The sequence below is a fragment of the Drosophila sechellia genome, chromosome 3L (genome assembly GCF_004382195.2).
Source record: "Drosophila sechellia strain sech25 chromosome 3L, ASM438219v1, whole genome shotgun sequence".
Lineage (NCBI taxonomy): Eukaryota > Metazoa > Arthropoda > Insecta > Diptera > Drosophilidae > Drosophila > Drosophila sechellia.
In genome coordinates this window covers 3,598,485-3,618,162 of record NC_045951.1, presented here as the reverse complement: position 1 = coordinate 3,618,162, position 19,678 = coordinate 3,598,485, and the positions used below count along the sequence as shown (strand labels likewise).

The 19,678-nt window shown below is 41.5% G+C and overlaps 1 protein-coding gene across 1 annotated transcript in view; it reads right to left on the bottom strand.

Moving 5' to 3' along the window:
* LOC6610650 (dendritic arbor reduction protein 1) overlaps positions 1-19,678 on the bottom strand; it is a 27,301-nt gene extending 7,623 nt beyond the window's left edge. The window contains 2 exon segments of the mRNA XM_002035181.2: positions 507-1,083; positions 18,877-19,678. Of these exon segments, the coding sequence (XP_002035217.2) occupies positions 507-1,083; positions 18,877-18,939 (640 nt within the window). The 5' untranslated portion in view covers positions 18,940-19,678.

The following is a 19,678-nucleotide window of genomic DNA, read 5'->3' as shown; positions in this document are numbered from 1 at the left end:
CCACAATCAGAATTGAAACTTTTCGTCTAGGGTTGAGGTGTTTATTGATAGGCTTTGGTTCAGTGATTGATGGGAAGAAAATCTCCCAGAGAGAAGCTTAAACAAGTTCAAGAATTGGTAAGCTATGGCGCCAGAAATCATTCAGTTAATCAATGAACTAAAACGTTTAAACCTTTATTGGCCTAAATTATATTGTTTAAGGTTAACCCTGTTAGGTAAATATAAAAATCTTATTCAAAATGTTCTTTTTAAATTTTTTGTAAAGACTACAGCTCATTGCCACTTCGTGGCGACCTCAATCACTTTTCTGAGCAGGGTCTCCCGCTTGTCTGCGTTTTTTTTCTTTTAGGTGGTTTCAGATTTCACATTTCGGCAACAAGCCGCAAACACGTTGGGATCACTTGTTTTTCTCTACTTTGCTATTGACTTGCGAGATTTCACTGTGCGTGTAATTTTGTGTGCCATCAAAGTTCCCATTCCCAATCCGATTCCCCCTATATACCCACCATATAGATACTCCTTGTCGCTGGAGGTTCCACCACCCGTTGACGCAACCACCGCACCACCGTAGCCGAGTGCCACTTCGTAGGGCGCTCCATCGTACAGTGGTGCACAGCCGTAGGCTCCGTTTGAGTTGGAATTCGGCGATCCGGCGGGCTGAAGTTGCTGCTGCGGTTGCTGCTGCTGCGCATGTGCAACATCGCTGGCGTACGATGGGGCGGGGAGGTGGGGCCACGCCTCCGATGCACCACTTTCGCCACTTTGAAGGCTGTGCGAGTGGTGCTGGTGCAAATGATGGTGCTGGTGGTGGTGCTGATGGGAGTGGTGGTGGTGCAGGTGGTGGTGGAACTGATGATGCTGATGGCCTCCGGTTGCCAAACTGCTGTTGTTGTTGCCGGTGGGTGTTTGGCTGCCGTTGCTGTTGTTGCTGCTGCTGTTGCTGCTGTGGTTGTTATTGCTGCTGGTGTTGTTGTTGTTGTTGGCGGCTGCCGCGGCCGCTGCCAGAACCTCAAGCTCAACATCGGCGGGCTCGATTTTATGCAGACGACCCATCAGCTCGTGCCGATAGTCCAGTTCCGGGGACTGGCAAAGAGGAAAAGCACGGAGAGAAAATATGTTAGCAATGAAAAATAAAATACGAAAATAAAATAACAATTTATTTAAATGTTATGATATATAAAAGACAAGAATGTGTATTTCTGCAGCTTTTAAGGTACTGTGTTGTGGGCAAGAATGACTTATATTTTAGTTAATTCGTTTTAAGACTTTTTCCTTTGTGCAGTTACAGCAGATAGTCGTGTGTTATATGGCCCATTGGGCAATCAGAGCTCCAAGCCTTCGTCTCTCCGGCATCTGCCTCTATCTGCGCCCCTTCTCTACCATAAATCTTGATTAAACTTTTATCGCCCTGCAACACTTTCTGCTGCCACTTGAGCAATCTCGTGCCCACTGCCCCCTGTCCGAATCATCCGAGCCTTATCTTTACGTTCATTTCTTTTCTCTGGCTTTATTTTTATAGCATTCTTCGCTTCAATTTCGTTTTGCTCGGCACCGAAATTTGTTGTTTGTAGATTTGTCGTCTGATTTTTATTTTTATTTTTATTTTTATTTCGATTTGGATTTTTATTTTTATTGCCCGTCTCGGGATGTTAATGCTCATGCGCTTTTAGGGGAATGCAAGTTCGTTATCTAAGTCATTCGTTTTGAGTGGGGTATTTGTCGAATTTGAATATCTCTCAGCAAGCTGAGCAACCGAGAACAAATAGAAACGCGCTAAATTTGTGGCTTTTGTCATGCTAAGACTGCTTTTGTTTTTGTTTGCGGACTTGAGGCCTACAAATTGCTAATTCTTGAGATGATTTGCAGATAAATTGTATCTGCTCTTACAACGGTATTTTAGGAAATTTTCTTTGCGCTAAAAATAAGTTGAATAAAGTTATTTTAATTGTGTTGTTACCTACACATTTTTCTTTTGTTTCTCATACTTTATTATTTTATTCAATTTTTAGAGAACGGAAGACAGCTTATTTATGGCAACACTTTAGGTGGTTTAGGCAAACATAATAATCATTTGGCAAATTAGTGAAATTTTTTATACACGAACATGCCAGGCTTTTCACATGCAAATGATGCGGCCAAGGGCCCATATATCAAAAAAACTGTCGATCGGCGAAGGCTGGTCATAAAAAATAGCAGAAACCCACGAAAATCTGACTCAAATTCGAGAAATGCCCGACACTGACTCATTCCCCCGTGAAACTTTGAAACTTCGAAACTCCGACAACAAATGTTGCCTCGTTTCTGTTTTATGAGCTGAAAATTTATGAGCGTGGCAAATTATTTTAGCTGCAATATTTTTGCGCCAGCATTTTTCATTTTATTGGCTGCGGTCGCTTTATTTTCTCTCTTATTTTCGGGCTATGGATTTTTGCCAGACCCACACGGTACTATTTTCGTTTTTTGGGTTTTTGAGTAATGTTTGTTCGCCGCTGAGGTCAACATGGCGTGTGATAATTTTAATAGATTTTTGTGTTTCATTGCGGGTCGTATGAGTAATGTCTGGAGCTGCCATTTTCCACCGCGAAGTGGCGAGTTGCGGTTTTCCACGAATCGAGTTTTCCACTTGGCAAATGTTCAGGGTTCTGATTGGGGCTTTTCATGGAGTTGGTTGGCTAGTTAGTTGAGAGCTAGGGCGCATTTAGTGGGCTCACCACGCAAATGACCTCATAAGAATGCGTAAAGCGTCGTGTTTGGAGGCCCGCGGAATCTTTAAGTGGGTTCGATTGGACTTTGGGGCACCACCACCAGCAAAACGGTAATTGTGTGACAGCCAGCAGAACAACAAACATGAATTTCAATTATGAACTTTTTGTTCTTTTGGACATTTCTTTGGCCGAGGTAAAATTTACTTATAATTTCAGTTTTTTACACCGACTGGCACGCCAAAGTATTTTTATTTATTTATGTTTTTTTTTTACATTAAAATACCGTTGTCAATAATCACTTCTGGCGGCAGCGTCAATAAATGGGTATTATGTACGTATAAACATTTGCATAAATTGTACTGGAGAAGGGAGTTCAAATGGTTTGTGTGTCGCGCTTTTGTCTGTGAGTTATTTGCCCGATTGTGTTGAAGTATTGGACATTTTATTTTATTGTTTATTGATTTGACCCATTTGGAGTGTTGATGAATTGGGTTTAGTTTTTAGTTGGTTGCAGCTGCAGTTTATAGGATCATTCATTGCAAGCATAAATTATTCAATACGAGAACTTAAAATTATTAAGAGGGTCAATTGATTGTACATTTGCTTGTAGAGATATAGCGGATGTTAATTCCAAAATAAATAATTGGAACTATTAATTTTCTCTGGAACCACCACCGTTCCACTTTCCATGCAGTTCCACCTATCGGTTATCTTGTGGGGCATACAAAGGCTTCGTTTTTGCCGGTAAAACTTGGTTAATTTGAATGGATTCGCTCATATTCCGGGACTCATATTCAACATGCCCCGTCTCAAGTGCATTTTGCGGCAGTTTAGCGATTCGTTTTGGTAATTTTTCATAGCCATCTCTGACTTTTATGTGGACTGACAGGCAATGGCGATGACTGGTGGCGGCTTCTGCCGCAGATGCTGCAACTGTAACCTGCAACAGGCAAGCAGCAACATAGCAAGTGCAACTGCAACTGAAACTGAGGTTGCTGCTTTGGCATTTCTCAGGTGAATGGCAGCCGAAACGTGAGGAGTTGCTTGGCTCTTAATGGCCAAGATCGTTAAGTGCACAAATAAAGTTGTTAACTATTGTTTAACGCCACCGCCATGGAAAACAAGACATTGCTGTACCTACACATATAGTGTGGCTCCCAAAACAAGACACAAAGAGGTAATATTTATATGAAAAACAAGCAAAAAGCATAAAAAATAATGACAAACATAAATATCAACTTTACGAGTGCAACGTGACTTCATTTAAAATCGAACAAAATATGCAAAATAAAGCACTGCCAGTCGGATACGCACGCACACACACACACACACGAACGCCTTCCTACACATGCAAACCTCTCGCACGTGCGTGTTCGTGGTCAAGAACCTCAGACCAAATTTGGCACTTGTTGTGGGAAATGGAAACAAACGAGGAAGCAGCCAAATACCCCTCCAAACGAAAAGATAAAGCCCATAAAAATTAATAAATTTGATGTTCCATTATATTCGTTGTTACTTTTATTGTTTCTCTCCTGTGCTGTCTACCGACTTCGGCAGCCGTTTTGCATTTTAAAGAGCCGTCCAGCGAGGGCTCCGTTCACCATTCAGTCGGCTGACATTTCTTTTCAATTCAACTCTATCTATTAACGAACATCAATATGCCAAAAATTACTATATAAAAAAGATGTCAAATAGCCAACTGTTTATTTGATATTTTTACCGCATTTTCTTAGCCTTACTCGATATTGAGCCATAAAATTGGCCATTTTGCGTTCGATCTCGGCGGCTGCGACAGCTGCGCATAAAGTCGCTCATAAATGTCGCTCCATAAAACTCGTAAGAAATGGGTCCAAATCATATCAATAACAAAAGCATTTGAACTGCGGGAAGCGATAAATTAAATGCCTAAATGGTTCGACCAGAATGGGGTTATAAAATGTCAAGAGATGGTGCCCACACAAAAGGCCCCGCAGATAGCGATCTAATTGGTGCTGTAATTCCCGAAAACATCCAAAATATCATAGTCTTTACAAGATCGGGCTTTTTAAAGCGATTGCCCGACTTCATTAACGGCACGTGCCGAATATCAGTTCATCATCTGTGCGAGTGCTTCCCCCCACACACCCAGTGCGCAAAAAAAAAGCAGAAACAATGAAAGTCTCGCTTTTGTGATAAGGCCAACAAAAGGCTGCTTAGAGCAAAGTCTGATTTATCTGGCGGATAAGCAGAAGCGGCCTTCAAAGTTGGCCAACAGTAATTGCTAGGCCAAGACAAAAAGGCAGAAAGAAAGGCAAGAAAGCAATGGTAGAAATGCTATTAAATAATCGATGGCGTATTGTTCGCGAATCCAATTGCCAATCGCGCCCCAGGGTCAAACTTGAATTGAGTGCAAAAAAGAGAGATACTCGTGTATAAAAAAACATATTTCCTGAAATTTGTTTAATGAAACGACGGCTAATGTTTATTATCGCGCGCCAATGAAAGTTTCCATTAAGGCAGGAAGTAATAGACTTGACACATTCAAACGGCCGATCGATAAGTCCCGCCAGGGAATTAACCTCAAACACAGGGCGCTATAAAATCTAAACGCTGGACCATAAAAAAACGAGTCGGGTCCAGAAGATCGTAAAAATAGTTTAGTCCAAGCATATATGCATATAGACGATTTGTTTTGGACATGACTCAGCCAAGGAGCGAAAAGCGATTTGCATAAAAAATCGCTGGCAATTATTTTATTGGACCAACCACACATAAATCTTGGCCAACGAGAGAGAGAGGCCGTCAGTGAGAGGGGAAAACTATGCCAACTATGTTTTTCCGCATTTTCCGCCGGCCAAATCAGCATGCCAAATCAAATTTGGAACAGTAGTTGAATCGCTCTTTTCCTCGGAGGCCAACGACAAGTGCTGCCCATGCTCGACATGCGTTTTGCATCGTTCCGTTTGGTTGCGAAATGGCCAACTCCCTGCTCCTACCGCTTTCCCTCTTTTTTTGGCCAACTTAAATGTCACCAGGGGACTTGAGGCCTGTGTGTCTCCTCTGCGCGACTTGCAGTCATTTTCTGGGAATTGAATTTTCCGTCCACTTTACATTTGCTTAGAGGAGGCTTTTCCCCTGGCTGCTCTACTGAATTTGACTCTACTGAATGACCAGTGCCCTGTGGGATGTGGTCCCACGAATTTAAGTTAATTTTCCAGTTACACGAGAAGAAAGCTTTAAAAAAACACATAGCATTATTTCCAAATATTTTTAGTCTTAGGGTGTATGTATTCCCATTTTTGTATAGCCTGGGCTCCTTGCTCGTGGCATGCCACATGGGCTCTCGGTCCGCAGACAGGCGTGTAGGTATTGACAAGCAATGCGCTACCTGCTACTCTATGTTGCCAAGAGTTACCTCTGCCATACCGCCTCTTGGAAAACTAGGAACTCTTTACATGGACATTCCCCGGCGGGAATCATTTACACGCGAGCAAATCGCGGGAGGGGAAACTCTGCGGGTTTTGAATCTGTTTATTTGCTTGTCGCCAGCCACAATTTGTCGGCACAGCTGGACGCGTCTCCTTCGCTTTGCTTTGGCACCTGCAAAAGCAAACAGAAAACAGCCAACAGCCAACGGCAACCCAGTCTTCAGACTTCAGATATAGGGAAAACTGTGTTTGGTCCACCGAAGGCCGAACCGACTTTAACACCTTTATCTGAGGCGAACTCGAACTCATCAATTAGGTAAAAAAGAGCGCAAGACGGGCTCATAAATATTTAAAGTATATTAGGCTGGAGCAAACGAAGGGGCGCGAGAAGGGAAATTTCAAAAACTTAAGAGAGTATTGGCACACAGAAAAAAAATAAGCGTAAATAAAAAAGTTTAAGTCTTTTACCTTTGATTTCCACTTTTCGTATATTTTTATTCAATTTATATATAAATTTGCAGGACAGAAGACATGTTTTTGAGAATGGTTATTTGCTAGAATTTTTCCGTGTGTAAATAAGGTATGGAGAAACTGTTTGGGGGACACACAAGGTGTCAATTTGACATAAATAGGTCTCGTATCTTCTACACCAGCCACGCTCGTGTCGTTTACATAATTAAATGAGGTCTACCCCTCACCTTATTTTCTCCGACTTTTTTCTAATCGTAAAAGAGGCGCTAAGTGGCAGGGCAAACACAGCACAGTACAGCACAAATCTCTCGAAAAGGTGTTAAAAGAAAAGCATGAAGCGTTTATCTTGCGTGGCTGCCCCCTCTCTATTTTCGATTTCTCAAAAGTCCATTAAAAAAATCAAATGTTGCTGGTCATCTTCAATAGGGGCAGCTGCAAATAACGAATAATTCCAGCTCATCCATCAGCTGCGATCAAATTTGAGATCATCATCATAAATTTAGCTCGGCTCGCCCACATATCATTTTAAGGATCCCCGAGACCTTAACCCTCCGGTGAGTTAGTTTTCGGTATTAACACCCTCTGCCCCGCACTGCTCTTCAGCTTTGACGTCATTCGCTGTCAGTGTCTCTTTCATTAGCGTTCGGGTTATTAACCACCTTAGCCCCTGGCACCCCTTGTCCTTTAACAGGCATTCTGCCCTTTTGAGCCGGCATTTTAACACCTTTCGCGAAGGTGTTCCGTTGGCATTGGCGTGTGCTGTAGACGACGCGTGCGCGTCTTTAAAAAACTTAGCCTGCAATGTCCGACGTTGTGTGTTTTCCGCTGTTTAAGTGCGAAGGAGAAACATTACAAGTAATTAGGAGGGGGTAAAACTTTACTAAGCCCTTCTTACTGACTTTTAACAGCGACTCCATATATAAAATATAAAAGAAAGCTTCCAAAAATGTGTGTCCATCGATTAGTGCTCAAAAAGCATAAAGCGCATAAAACCAAAAATAAAGTCAATTATATTAAATCCTCATACTTAAATGCACAATAAAGTGGCAATGAAGCTTATTGCTTTTTATATTAGAAGTAATAAATGGAATCACATAGAAATTAAAGGCACACTTAACTTTTGATTTGATAATTTTTGTGTGGGCTTAATCTCAGTTTTATAATAACGATTATTATTAAAAAGCAAAATAAGCAAATTTATGCTTGCGTTTTTATTGCTCTAGTAACTGTCCAGTCTGGTGGATACCTGAATATAAGTTAAATCAATACTCAATTTAATTGATATTATAATTATTTATTTATAATTTTCTCAATAGATTGTCTTTCAAGGATGAATTAAATAGTTGGATTCACTCCGAATTACTTAAATTTCCCATTTTTCAATCTACCACCAAATATGCCAAACTTTGCTCCTGGTGACCCAGATTTTATTGGCGTGATTCATTTGAAATGCTGCCACATGTTGCAATGCCCCAGCCATATAGACGGTATATTCTCAATTGGCGATTCAATGGACCTTTTCAAATGCCATTCATTATGCCACTAAACTTATTAGCTACAAATGTGTCTCCGCAATGTGTCAGTTGCAGTTCCCCAACGGCGGCATAAATCACTTGCCAAATCGGCAGCTCCACCAGAAAAACAGAAACAGAAGCAACAACAATGGTGACCACAACAAAAACACAATGCCGGTCGGCCAAAGAAATGCGTTAATCAATGCAAGACCCAAAAAAAAAGAAGGAGGTTGCCCAAAAATGGTCAAAAGACCAGCCCACTAAAGTCAGTCGCACGTGAGTCCCAGATGATTTCCAAGGGGAATTTGTGGGGTTTTTGAGGGGGTTTTCACTTGCTGAAACTTTTCAACTTCCTCATTTGGCGAGACCACAAAAATAAACTTAATACACATTTGCCGATCTCCTACACCCGCCTGCGAATCTGAATTGCACTTCATTAAGTCTCCGAATATTTGTAAAAATAACAAAACCAAAAAAAGGAAACAAAACAAAATGTAAGCTTAAAATATTTGCGCTTTTGTTAACGAGTCGCAAAAAGGCACTCACAATGCGGCAGCAACAGTCATTTTGCGTTAATGATGCACATTGTTCAGTGAAAATGAGAGGCTCACACTGAAAATCCGAGGCTGACACCTGCGAAATGAAGGATTTCAGATGTGAGGGCTGATTTGGGCTTTTGTAAACAAGAATTTGGATAAAAAAATAAAATAAATAATATGAAGCGAGTATTGCAACACAGTACTTGTAGAATAATGCGTGCATCTGGATTTATCCGCATATCAATTCAATGACATCAGATTTTACCCTTTAGGCATTTTTTTAATTTTCAGTACTTCAGATATTGAAAAGATAATAAGTTTCAAAATCTGTGGGTAAAAAGATACCTGAAAATATGTGTTATTTGTTATGTTACTGCTCGGACACTTAATTCTCACTTTGATTTATGCACATCTCAGCCCACTTTGACGTCAGATGGTTTTTTCCTGCAGGTGGGCGTCAATTGGAGCAGCTGCATCCAAAAAATAAAACCCAAAAGCCGAACGACAAACAACAAAACAAGCCACGTTGATTGCCCGCTTCCTGCTCAGCAAAAAATGTACTGCAAAAGGGGGCGGGAAGCGAATTATGCACTAAGCGATTGTCATTACAATAAATTTCGCATATTGTGCGCATAAATTTCGCAAATGCTTCAAAGGAGCCCAGGCAGCTGGGACATCCAAAACTGGAGTTGCCATGACTCATGGGTTCTTATTGTAGCAGAAACTGGGTCAAATTGCGGCATATGCGAGTGCTTAGAAGACAATGAGTCAACGCCGCGTATACGCAATGTGGGCCAGGCAGTAACTTCTTCGAAGTGACATTTCCAGTTGGGTCTCTGGGCTTATTCGCATTTCGGCGTTTCGACTCTTTGGTTTTACCTCGATTTGGATTGTAGGCAGCTGTCAAGTTGTCAAAACGTTTGCCTTATCGACATTTCAATTAGGTTTGAAGCAGGGAGAAGTTTGCCACATTAACGATATGAATTGATAGTTGGCCTGTCAAAATCTTTCGGCACATATCTATTTCGTCTGACTGCCGTTCAAATCAACCGCATGTGTGCCGAGTTGGCAGTCGCATATGCAGATTGTGTGGCAAGTTAAAATGCCAGCAGACATCAACTGTTTAACATTTCTCGACTTCTGTTTGGATCGGTTACCCCATCCAGAAAACTCGGCTATATCACCTGCTCATTCAGCAGTCTATCTGTCCAATTAAGCATTTATTTTGCGACATTTAATTAGGCGAGATAGAGCGCTTAGTAGCTGACTTTGGTTGAGTGGAAATATGACAACGTTTGAAGAGTGGGAAACCGAATACTACAAATTGAAAATTGATTTGAAATTGAAACTTATTGAAATTTTATTAAACAACTCTATAATTGTATGCTAATTAACTTTCAATCTCCCCATCTCAAATCACTCACTTTCATTTTCGGCAGCGACTTATAATTTACAGTCAGCACTAACTGAGCTTGGTTTATGGCTCATTTAGCTAATTTCACTTATTACCCCTTACAGCATCCCGCCTTCAGTTTGATTTATTTTAACGATCCACCCAAATGAGTTTAATTAGCAACGGAGGAATATAAACAAAGCAAGAAATTCGCTTCCCAATTATTCGAGTCTGCTGTTTATTTGCTTAATTCTCGTGTTAAATGCATTTAATTTAACTGTGACATATAAATTATCGGCAACCTTGGGCAATCCGCGTTCTATGCAATTAAATAAATTGCGGGGCGAGATCAGCGGGCTGGAGAGATTGTGGTGCTTTTTAAAAACAAATAAACTAAAGTAAGGATCGCCTGGGGGCGCAAATATTTTGACGATCGGCTTGCACAATTAATAAACAAAAATCGCGCAGAATACAGGGGCATAAATTATAAGGCTAACATATGTCTGGACATTATAGCCCCGTTCCCCGCCAACAGCCAATTGCAATCACGATTCGCAGAATCGGTTGGTAAGAAATCATAGCTCTCTTGCCTGAGACAAATGCGGCATGATGGCCCAAGGGGACGGGCCAGGCAATTACCCACAACTGGGAAATTAAAATGCATGTGCAGTGATTTTGAGGGGGGCTCATTCGAGGGGAACCTGGATGCGTGTGGTGCTCTCTGACCCCTTGAACCCCCGACTCCGTCGCATAAAATATGTGACAGCTTTGACACCAACAAACAAATAACCGCAGCAGCCCATGGAGAACCCCTCATCCCAACTCCAATCTTTCGTATTCACTCCACCCGAGGGGAACATCATGTCCGACAAGATTTTCGTTTAAAACGCGAACAGGTTTCGCTTTTATTTTCCCTCTGCGTGTGCCGCCTATCAGAGAACACTGTACTACAAGAAAGTCTTTCGAGGTAATTTTATGTGTTTTCATAGTTCGAACTATATATAATATTCTGCTCTTGATATAAGCTTTACTTCGTATATACAAGAGATATTCATAAGTTTGTAAATTATTAGATATTTTTCTTACTATCAGAAAATATTTTGTAGCCCAGTGTAAGCCCAGCGAGAAAGGCTGGAGCGGATTATGCTAATTTTCGGCATTTCATTGAGGAAAAAGTCTTCGTATCTATGAGTCTGTTTATCGGGCTGCGAGTGTGTGAAGGCATTTCATTGAGGCCAAGCGATATTTACGCAACCAGTTAACAGAAAACTCGAATCCCAAATGGACATGGCCGGCAGAAGTTCCTGGGCAAAGGGGCTCCAGGGGGCCAGGTGGGTGATACTTGGACAAAGAGTTGAAACAAAACTCCCAATATAGAAACAAGTCCAATAGGCAAAATGAAATAAATCAACGGCCAGACGACGAGGGAATAAACAATAATTTGGTTAAATTAGAAAATCGGTAACAAAAATCAATGATGCTGAAAATTTTCATAATAATAGCGTTAATAGCCATCATAACAACGGTCGAAGACCAAACAATAGGCCAATATCTTCGGCTGGCAGGGAAAGGTGGGAATAGATACTCCGCTGGAGTTCGGTATCGAATTGTTTTTGGACTCGAAATGGTCGACAAATTGCTCAATGGAATTGATATGGGAATGGATACGGTGTTGAATTCTTCAAAAAATCCACTGAGCAAATATATGTGCATTAAAATTGGCGAAATACCTAAAATATAAATAGTTCAATAGTCGATGTTTCATAAAACAACCGATGCTCAATTACATACAAATTAGAGATATATTGAAAATTGTACAATTAAAAGCATTAAATTCGAATGACTCACCTACTAATAAATGACTAGATGTGCCTTTGTATTTTAAGTTATTTGGCCCTAAAGCTAGTGGGCATTTAAATAAATGTTATTGTAGCTATAAACTGTTTTCAAAAGTGTCTTTTATTTTATTGCGTTTAAATTCCTTTTAAGCGTTGTGGCTTAGCCAAAATGGCGTTTTCCTCGTTCTAACGGTTTCAGCGCAATTGTCTTCCTAGGTACTCACCGATACACACTCAGATAGCCATTTTATATAGCTACTATGTACAGATACTTCCCGTTGAGCGGTACATGCGCAGTGTCACGCATTCGCTCAGTTGTTCAGCTTTTCAGTCCGCTCCGCTAGACGGCTGTTAAGCACCATTAAGCAGCAAAAGTCAGCGTCGCCATGTTGAGACGGCCCCCTCGCCGCTGAGCCCCTGCCCCACGACCAGTGCCACCCACCGCCCCCACTTCCCCCCGCTCGATAACACCCGCTGGAAGCGTCCAACCAAAAGTCGGCAGAGCTATAGCCTAAGCCCCGCAAGCGCAACAAATCAAAACACATTTCATAGCTTGAAACAAAGCAAAAACTTAGGAGGAGAGAAAAACAGCAGCTAGAGCTGGGAGAGAAAGGCCAGAGGCGGCGAAAAGGGGGATTAGTAATTTTCATCTCAATTATATTGTATTTTGATGTAGTAAATTTATAGACAACTATAGAAAGACAAGCTTCATATCATTTAAATAAATGAAGAGTAAACCAACAAAAGTTAATAAGTAGCACGTTGCTGCTGTACCGCTTCGGCTCCCCTGCTAAAATCCGCCCACCCCTCCTCTGGCTCGCCGCCATTTGCCGAGCGTTTTGCCACACAGTCGCTGCCGTGCCGTCGATGTTGCTGCCGTCGTTCTGCTCATGTGCGCATGACGAATGACCGCAATTTGCGACAGTTTTTTTCCCCGGCTCTTAAGTATTTTATTTATTTTTTTTTAGTTATTTTACTTTACATATCTGCCCGGCTGACTGATGTTGTTGACTATTAGCTGTCGATTGTGCTGGCCGCTGGTGTGTGTATCTATTTTCATTATTGGCTGACTTTAAATGTGATTCCTATTTGCCTTTGCCTATATATAAGTTTATTTATTCTAATGACAAGTCACTCGAAACTGACTGATATTGATATGGTTATATGGTTATTGTAGTCGCTATTTACTATTTACTATTCAGTGTTCCAGTCTAGCGCGCCATTTTGCTATTGAGAGCGATTTGGTTTAGTGGGTTCTAGCGATCATTATTTGAAAGCGTATTTAATGGAGTCTGTATGTGATATTGAATTTGTTTACGTGGAAATTCAGCCACAGGGAATTTAGAGGTTTTGTCATCTCTTTATTTACGGCAGTTAAACACTGAATAATCACCAACGTTTATTCTGCTTTCAAGTGAAGGGAAACAGCAGTTTTCCACCACATTTTGACACTTCCCTTGAGTTTTCTAAATGTAGTTTCCCCCCGATACAAACTAGTTTTCCACCCCCGCTCACTCACATTTGCATAAAACCATTCGCACAGCTATTGCATATCACCGGGATATTGAATATCCCTGGATATCCTTGAGGGACAAACAGGAATGCATAATAAAACATTAATTGATGTCGCTGACGCGTCGTTTGGGAAATATTCTCACAATTTCACGCTAGGCAATCATAATATTCGGATATATTGGGGTGGCCAGTGAAGCTATGAACAGAACACTACAAATAACATAGCACAGGAAGTGCCCTGAAACCCAGGGCCTACAAAACCAATTTCCGATCAGAGCTGGAAAAGCGTTCAGCCATGTCGAGGGGCTCTTAACCCATTGGTGGCTGAATTGAACTGGCATGCGCAACATGTAGATTGTGTGGAATCAATAAATATTTGAAACGAAACTGTTGAATAAACGCTGATCGGTCGGACACAGGATTTGCGGGCAATTAATTTGTGTTATTCAGGAAATTTGTAGGGGCCAGAGCCGAGAGTTCAATGGCCAAAAGGCGATTATTGACAGGCCCTATTAGTGGGTCAATTGCCCAGAAGAGATCTCAATGCTGGCCACTCGTACCTGGCGCTTCTTCTCGACTTATAGCCATTTCGAGTACCTTTCTGTACACTGGCAATTAGCGATAGATCATAGAAATCTCGGCCGGGTGATAAAAGTTAAGTAAGCACATAACGTGAATTGAAGTGTTTTTAGACGCATATGCGGCTGGGAGGGATATCGCCCATTGGTCCACGGATTATATACAATAGTGCCTTACGAAATGTGCTGTGATTTCGATTTCAATTTAAATTTGCAATTTGATTTCGTGTCGGACTGGTTTGTTTGAACCTTTGTTGGGGCCTTACGACCGATCGCGCTGATCGAGCGATGGAGACCATCCGATGATGGCTTTATCATCGCCCCCCGATCAAATGTGTTTTTTTTCTCACCTTGTTGTTGAAATGAATTCGAGGCGAAATTGAAATTTACAGCGCCGGCATTTGACATCGGTGTGGGTCAACTATTCGAAGATTTCACGCAGATTTTGTTTCATAATCAAATAATTGATCTTAATGCGGCATCAGAGCTTTAAATAAAATTTATTTCATTCCATTCGCTGTCATCCGCTGAGCTTTTGATCCCATCAAACCCGAAACGAATTGCGCTTCAATGTTGCGGGGGTTTTAGCACCTCTGTGAGCATAAAAGCTTTTTCTTATTTTTGGGCAAACTAGTTTCCGCAATAATTCGCCGAAGTCAAACATGTTTCTCCTTTTTTTTGGGCCTTAGGCCCGGCAATCTATCAAAAATTTAAGGTGATACTTCTGCTGAGTCGAAAAAAATGTTGAAATTAGCCGATCAAAAGGGTTGCCTTTGGTCAATAAATGCTCAATCACGTGCCATAAACTTTGGGTAAGAAAGGAGGGAACAAGAGCTCGAATTGGGTTAAATCAATGGTGAGGATTCTATTGAAAAGCTTTTAAAAAATCCAAATTGATGGATAGTCGATTTTATGATTTCAGACATTGGTTTGTAAAGCTCAACACAAAGGGTATGCGAGGAAATTAAAGAAGGTGTTTTAATACTGTTAAAGGATAATACAGTTCTGCTTGCCACTATAACTTCTTGATTCCCAATAATAGGCTATCTAGAAAACCGCATATTCTATGTGCACCCAGTGGCTTGTGAGGGATTGATTCTCGCGGCACGATTGACCTCCAACTTGGCCTGACGGCGAATCAATCAAAACTGGCTGCAAATAAATGATATTTTTTCCCCAACTTTTTTGTGCCATTTTTGGCGCATTTGTGTGCCAGTTTTCGTTTTCATTTGCATGAATTGGCGAAATCAAAATATGGCAAAGAATAGACACTAAAAACTTGGCATTATGATGGAGGAAACAGAAATTACTGGCGGGATTTGCACAGGAATCGATCGATCGATGGGCGAACTCCCACTGGGCCTTAATGAGATTTTGGCCAACTGTTTTCATGGCTTACTCCAGTTATTATTTAACTGCCATTGTCTGGACGGTGTTTAATTGGCAATCGGTGTTTTGTTCGGGGGCTCGATCCAATCTTGAACTCATTTCGAAATGGAAAGTCTACTAGGCACATCATTATCTTATCGGGTCATTATTCGGCCGTTTTCTATCTAATTTGCCACGATTTTTTATGGCTCAGATGAGCAGACGGCAAAGCAATTGCAAGGGGCTGTAATTCTTGTTAAATTTCAGCATTTTGATTCTTTGAAGGCGGCCGCCTTTGTCTGATTCCGATTCGCAAATGCAAATATTTTCTATTGATTAAGATTGGCTATAAACTCATATACGTTTCATTTGGTATATTTGAAAATGTCTTTTATTGACAAATCAAATCACTGGAGCGACTGCAAGTTTCGTTTAGTCTTAAATAATTTGCATAATTCTTCGGCCCGTGCTGGCGGTATTTTCCCCCTCTTTTCAAAAGCTCCAACTTAGAGTTATCTGATTTTTATCTATATTTAATTATTTACGATTGAAGCACAATGGTTCAGGGTCATTAATCAGAGCCGCAAAAGTCGGCGCTATAACCGCCTGGCGCCCGTGCAGGAGTTCCCCAAGGAAGCGTTCTCGGTCCGCTCCTCTACAACGCGTATACGGCTGACCTGCCGGTGATACCGAGCCAGTACATTATGGCAGCCACTTACGCCGATGATACTGCGTTCCTAACAACAGCAGATACCCCAGCAGAGGCCTCCCAGACTATGCAGGAGCAACTAGATCTACTGAACACGTGGCACACGAGATGGAATATATCGGTAAACAGCGACAAGTCAACCGCTACCACCTTCGCAACTAGACGCGGCACTTGCCCACCAGTTAGTTTCAACGGGTTCCCAATCCCAGAGGTAGCCAATCCAAATTATCTTGGCTTTACACTGGACAGGAGACTTACATGGAGACCACACCTGCTAAAGAAGCGGAAACAGGCGGAGAACCGAGTCCGTGAATTCTACTGGCTGATGGGCAGACAATCTAAGCTACCGACTTCCACTAAGCTCCTTATCTACAAAGCGATCATAAGGCCAATCTGGACGTATGGCATTCAACTGTGGGGCACTGCATCGAAAAGTAACATCAACATTATCCAGACATTCGAAAACAAAACGCTCCGCACAGTCACAAACGCTCACCCTTTCCACGATAATGCCACTATACACGAGGTCCTCAGCTTCCCCTGGGTGAAGGATGAGATTAAGAAAAGCAGCAGGCAGTACATGCAGAGGCTTCAAGACCACCCAAACAACCTGGCACAAGACCTGATGGACACCAGTCAACGCACCAGGAGGCTGCACCGATCACACCCTTTGGACCTCTCTGGGATTAGACACGCAAATTAAATTAAATTATACACATACATTATTATATACTTCATACATACAATATCGACAGTTATTGTATAGTTTCGCAACAATTTATGTAATCAATTAATTCTCTACCGTTAAGTTTAGTCATCAAATTTAATGATTGTCCGCGAAGGACAGTTTTAAATTAATATATCCAAAAAAAAAATAACCGCCTGGCTACGTGCTTGATTACTTCCAGTATTCACTGAATGTATCCGATACGCAGATACTCGGATACTTGGATACTTGGATACTTGGATACTCGCTGCAGCTAATTCCCTGTAAGCGATCGTAAACTAATTTCGTTCTGAGCCATAAAATACGAAAGTTTTTCGTCATAATCGCCGTGAGTCGTGGGAATTACCTTACCATATCTCGTCATATCTGCTAAATCAGTGGAAAACGGAAGAAGTCCGCCCCCTCACCCAAAAGTTCACACTATCTGGAGGAAGTGGATGGGGCTTCCAGGGGGCCAAAGGGGGCCTACAGCGCTTTGTACTTTTGCGACTGTGTGTAAATATTTGACAACACATGCCTAATTAGTGCAGCCATTGATGGTGACAGGCGGAACAAGCACAACACTTGTCGAACACCCAGCTCTTTTACGATGCTTTTTACCCGGAATCGCCAATGTCTCGGGTTTCCTCGTCTGTACCTATGTATGGATATCTGTTTCCCTGAGGTTCCCTGAGTTCGATCCTTATCTCTGGGGGAAGGAAGTGTTCTGAGGAGGGCAGCTGGAGACACTCAACCCAGAGCTTTTGTTGAGCAAGACTTTCTGCGGGAAACTGAACTTATCAATGGGCGTAAGGCTGGTAGACCAACGGTTGTAAAATGATCAGATAAGGCAATAAGACAGGGAATGATAGGAAAATTTAGGAAGATAGCCTACACATCATAAAATTTATAGGAAAGATAATCGAGGCTCAAGATTATTGTTAATAGAAAATCACGTCTACTTTGAAAAATTAATTCATGGTCAATGAGTATGGCCTATAGTCGATTACTTTAATAATTCTGTTCGATCAGTTTCATTACTCTAAAGTATTTATTGACATTCAGCAATAAACAGGATAAACATTTCCTCGGAAAGACATATTACTCATACGTATGTACCCTTGCCGATTGTAATTATGTTCTCATACCATCCAATACCATCGATCAATGCCACCCAGTCGATGATCGGGCTATAGCTATAGATATTCCCGGGTAGGAACCGTGTTGAAACCATCTCGTCAGTCAGTTGGGGACACTTGGCACATTGGCAAAGTGTTGGGGGCAAATATTTACCCAGAGCTTCGCAAGTAAGCGCGAGTCAAACAATTGAGGCAAACAAGCCGGGAAAACAGAAAAACAGGCTGCAAACATGGATATCGAAAGGAGGAGTGCGGATCGGATCGCATCGGATGGGCTGTGATCGCCACAGTTTCCCTGCGAAACGCGTGAAAAGTGTGGATGAGTTCAAAAGAGTTAACCGACCGTGTATTTGAGAACGGCTTTAAGAGCCGAGAGTTCCTGCAGGTGATAACAAGATTTACAAATCGATTGTCGCATTTGACAAACAAAAAAAAATGGGAAAAAACGGCGAAGGAAGCGAAGGAACACCTGAGGAAATCCAAGGTGTTAATCTCTGTGGAAACACACTCGAGAACACTCAAAAATTCCGCAGTTCAACTCCTCATCTCAATCGATAATCGAGCTAATTTGTTTTCGGTTTTATTGTAATTTGTGATTGCCGCGTGCGTTTTATTTATACTCGTACTCGAATTCGTAAAAAAATCGGCAAAAATCTGGTCTGTTCAAGATTTGCATTTTGATAAGCGGAAGTTGTTGGACTTAAGGTGTTTTTCATGTGATTTGTAAGCTCTCGTATTTGTTGTGTGCTCGCTTATTGTTGTCAAATTTGGCCAAAATTAATTTGCAATAAAAGCGGCTTAATTAGCGCATTTTATCATAATTATGGTACGTAAGGTTTTTGTTGTTTCGTTTGAATTAGTGTTTGACAAGGAACCAGTAATTGGAAATTAATTGGCCAATGCTTACGATATTTAAACGCTTTGTGAAGTGTTCATCCTTGTTTAAAAACACACATTCTTTCTATAATAGTTGGATTCTGGTAACCGAACTCACCTGCATCACCCAGTAGTTATTGTTGGCGGCAAACTGATCACCAATTATGATATCCGTATGCATTTAAGCGGCGTTTTTCGCATGAAGCTTCTTCACTCGACTGTGGGCCAGGGGGAATGCCTGGCGTGGGAGGGGATGCCACCGATTCTACCGATATTCTACCAATATTTAACCCGACAATTTGCAACTGGGCTCCGTACTTTTGTGTTTGCGGACAATTAAATGGCGCTGCTCTGACTCACGAGTCACGATCAGTTCAAGGCACAGTGATTAATCAATTTCGGATGCGAATTCAAAATCGGATTTGGAATCGAATTTCGGGATTATTATTGAATACTTCAGCTTGACATGGCACTGCGAGCGACAGACATTGCGGCACGTTTTCTTATTATTCAATTGCTTTTTGTTATTTGTTGTTAAATTAATTTAATTTGCAAGGATATGCAAATGAAGGCACTCGATCACTTTCTCTCACTCTTTTGTTTCCCTTTGTTTGCACACTGATTTTTTGTATCCTTTGCGTTAATTGCAAAAATTAATAAAAGCCGCCGGCTTTCGCTCACTTCCGCATTCGATGATGAGCTTCGGCTTGTATCTTATTTGTATCTGTATCTCTTGTTCCTCTCGATATGCTGTATGTATGGGCAGTAAATTCGTTGCAATATTCTACAGATAATGGTAAGGCACTTGCTGGTTTTAATTTATAACTTATTTTCTGTGTAGCTTGAGTGGATATTTAGGCGATTCACGCGCTCGTCGGCGAAGTTGTTACTGCGCTGGCGGGAACCGAGTTCGTACTGAT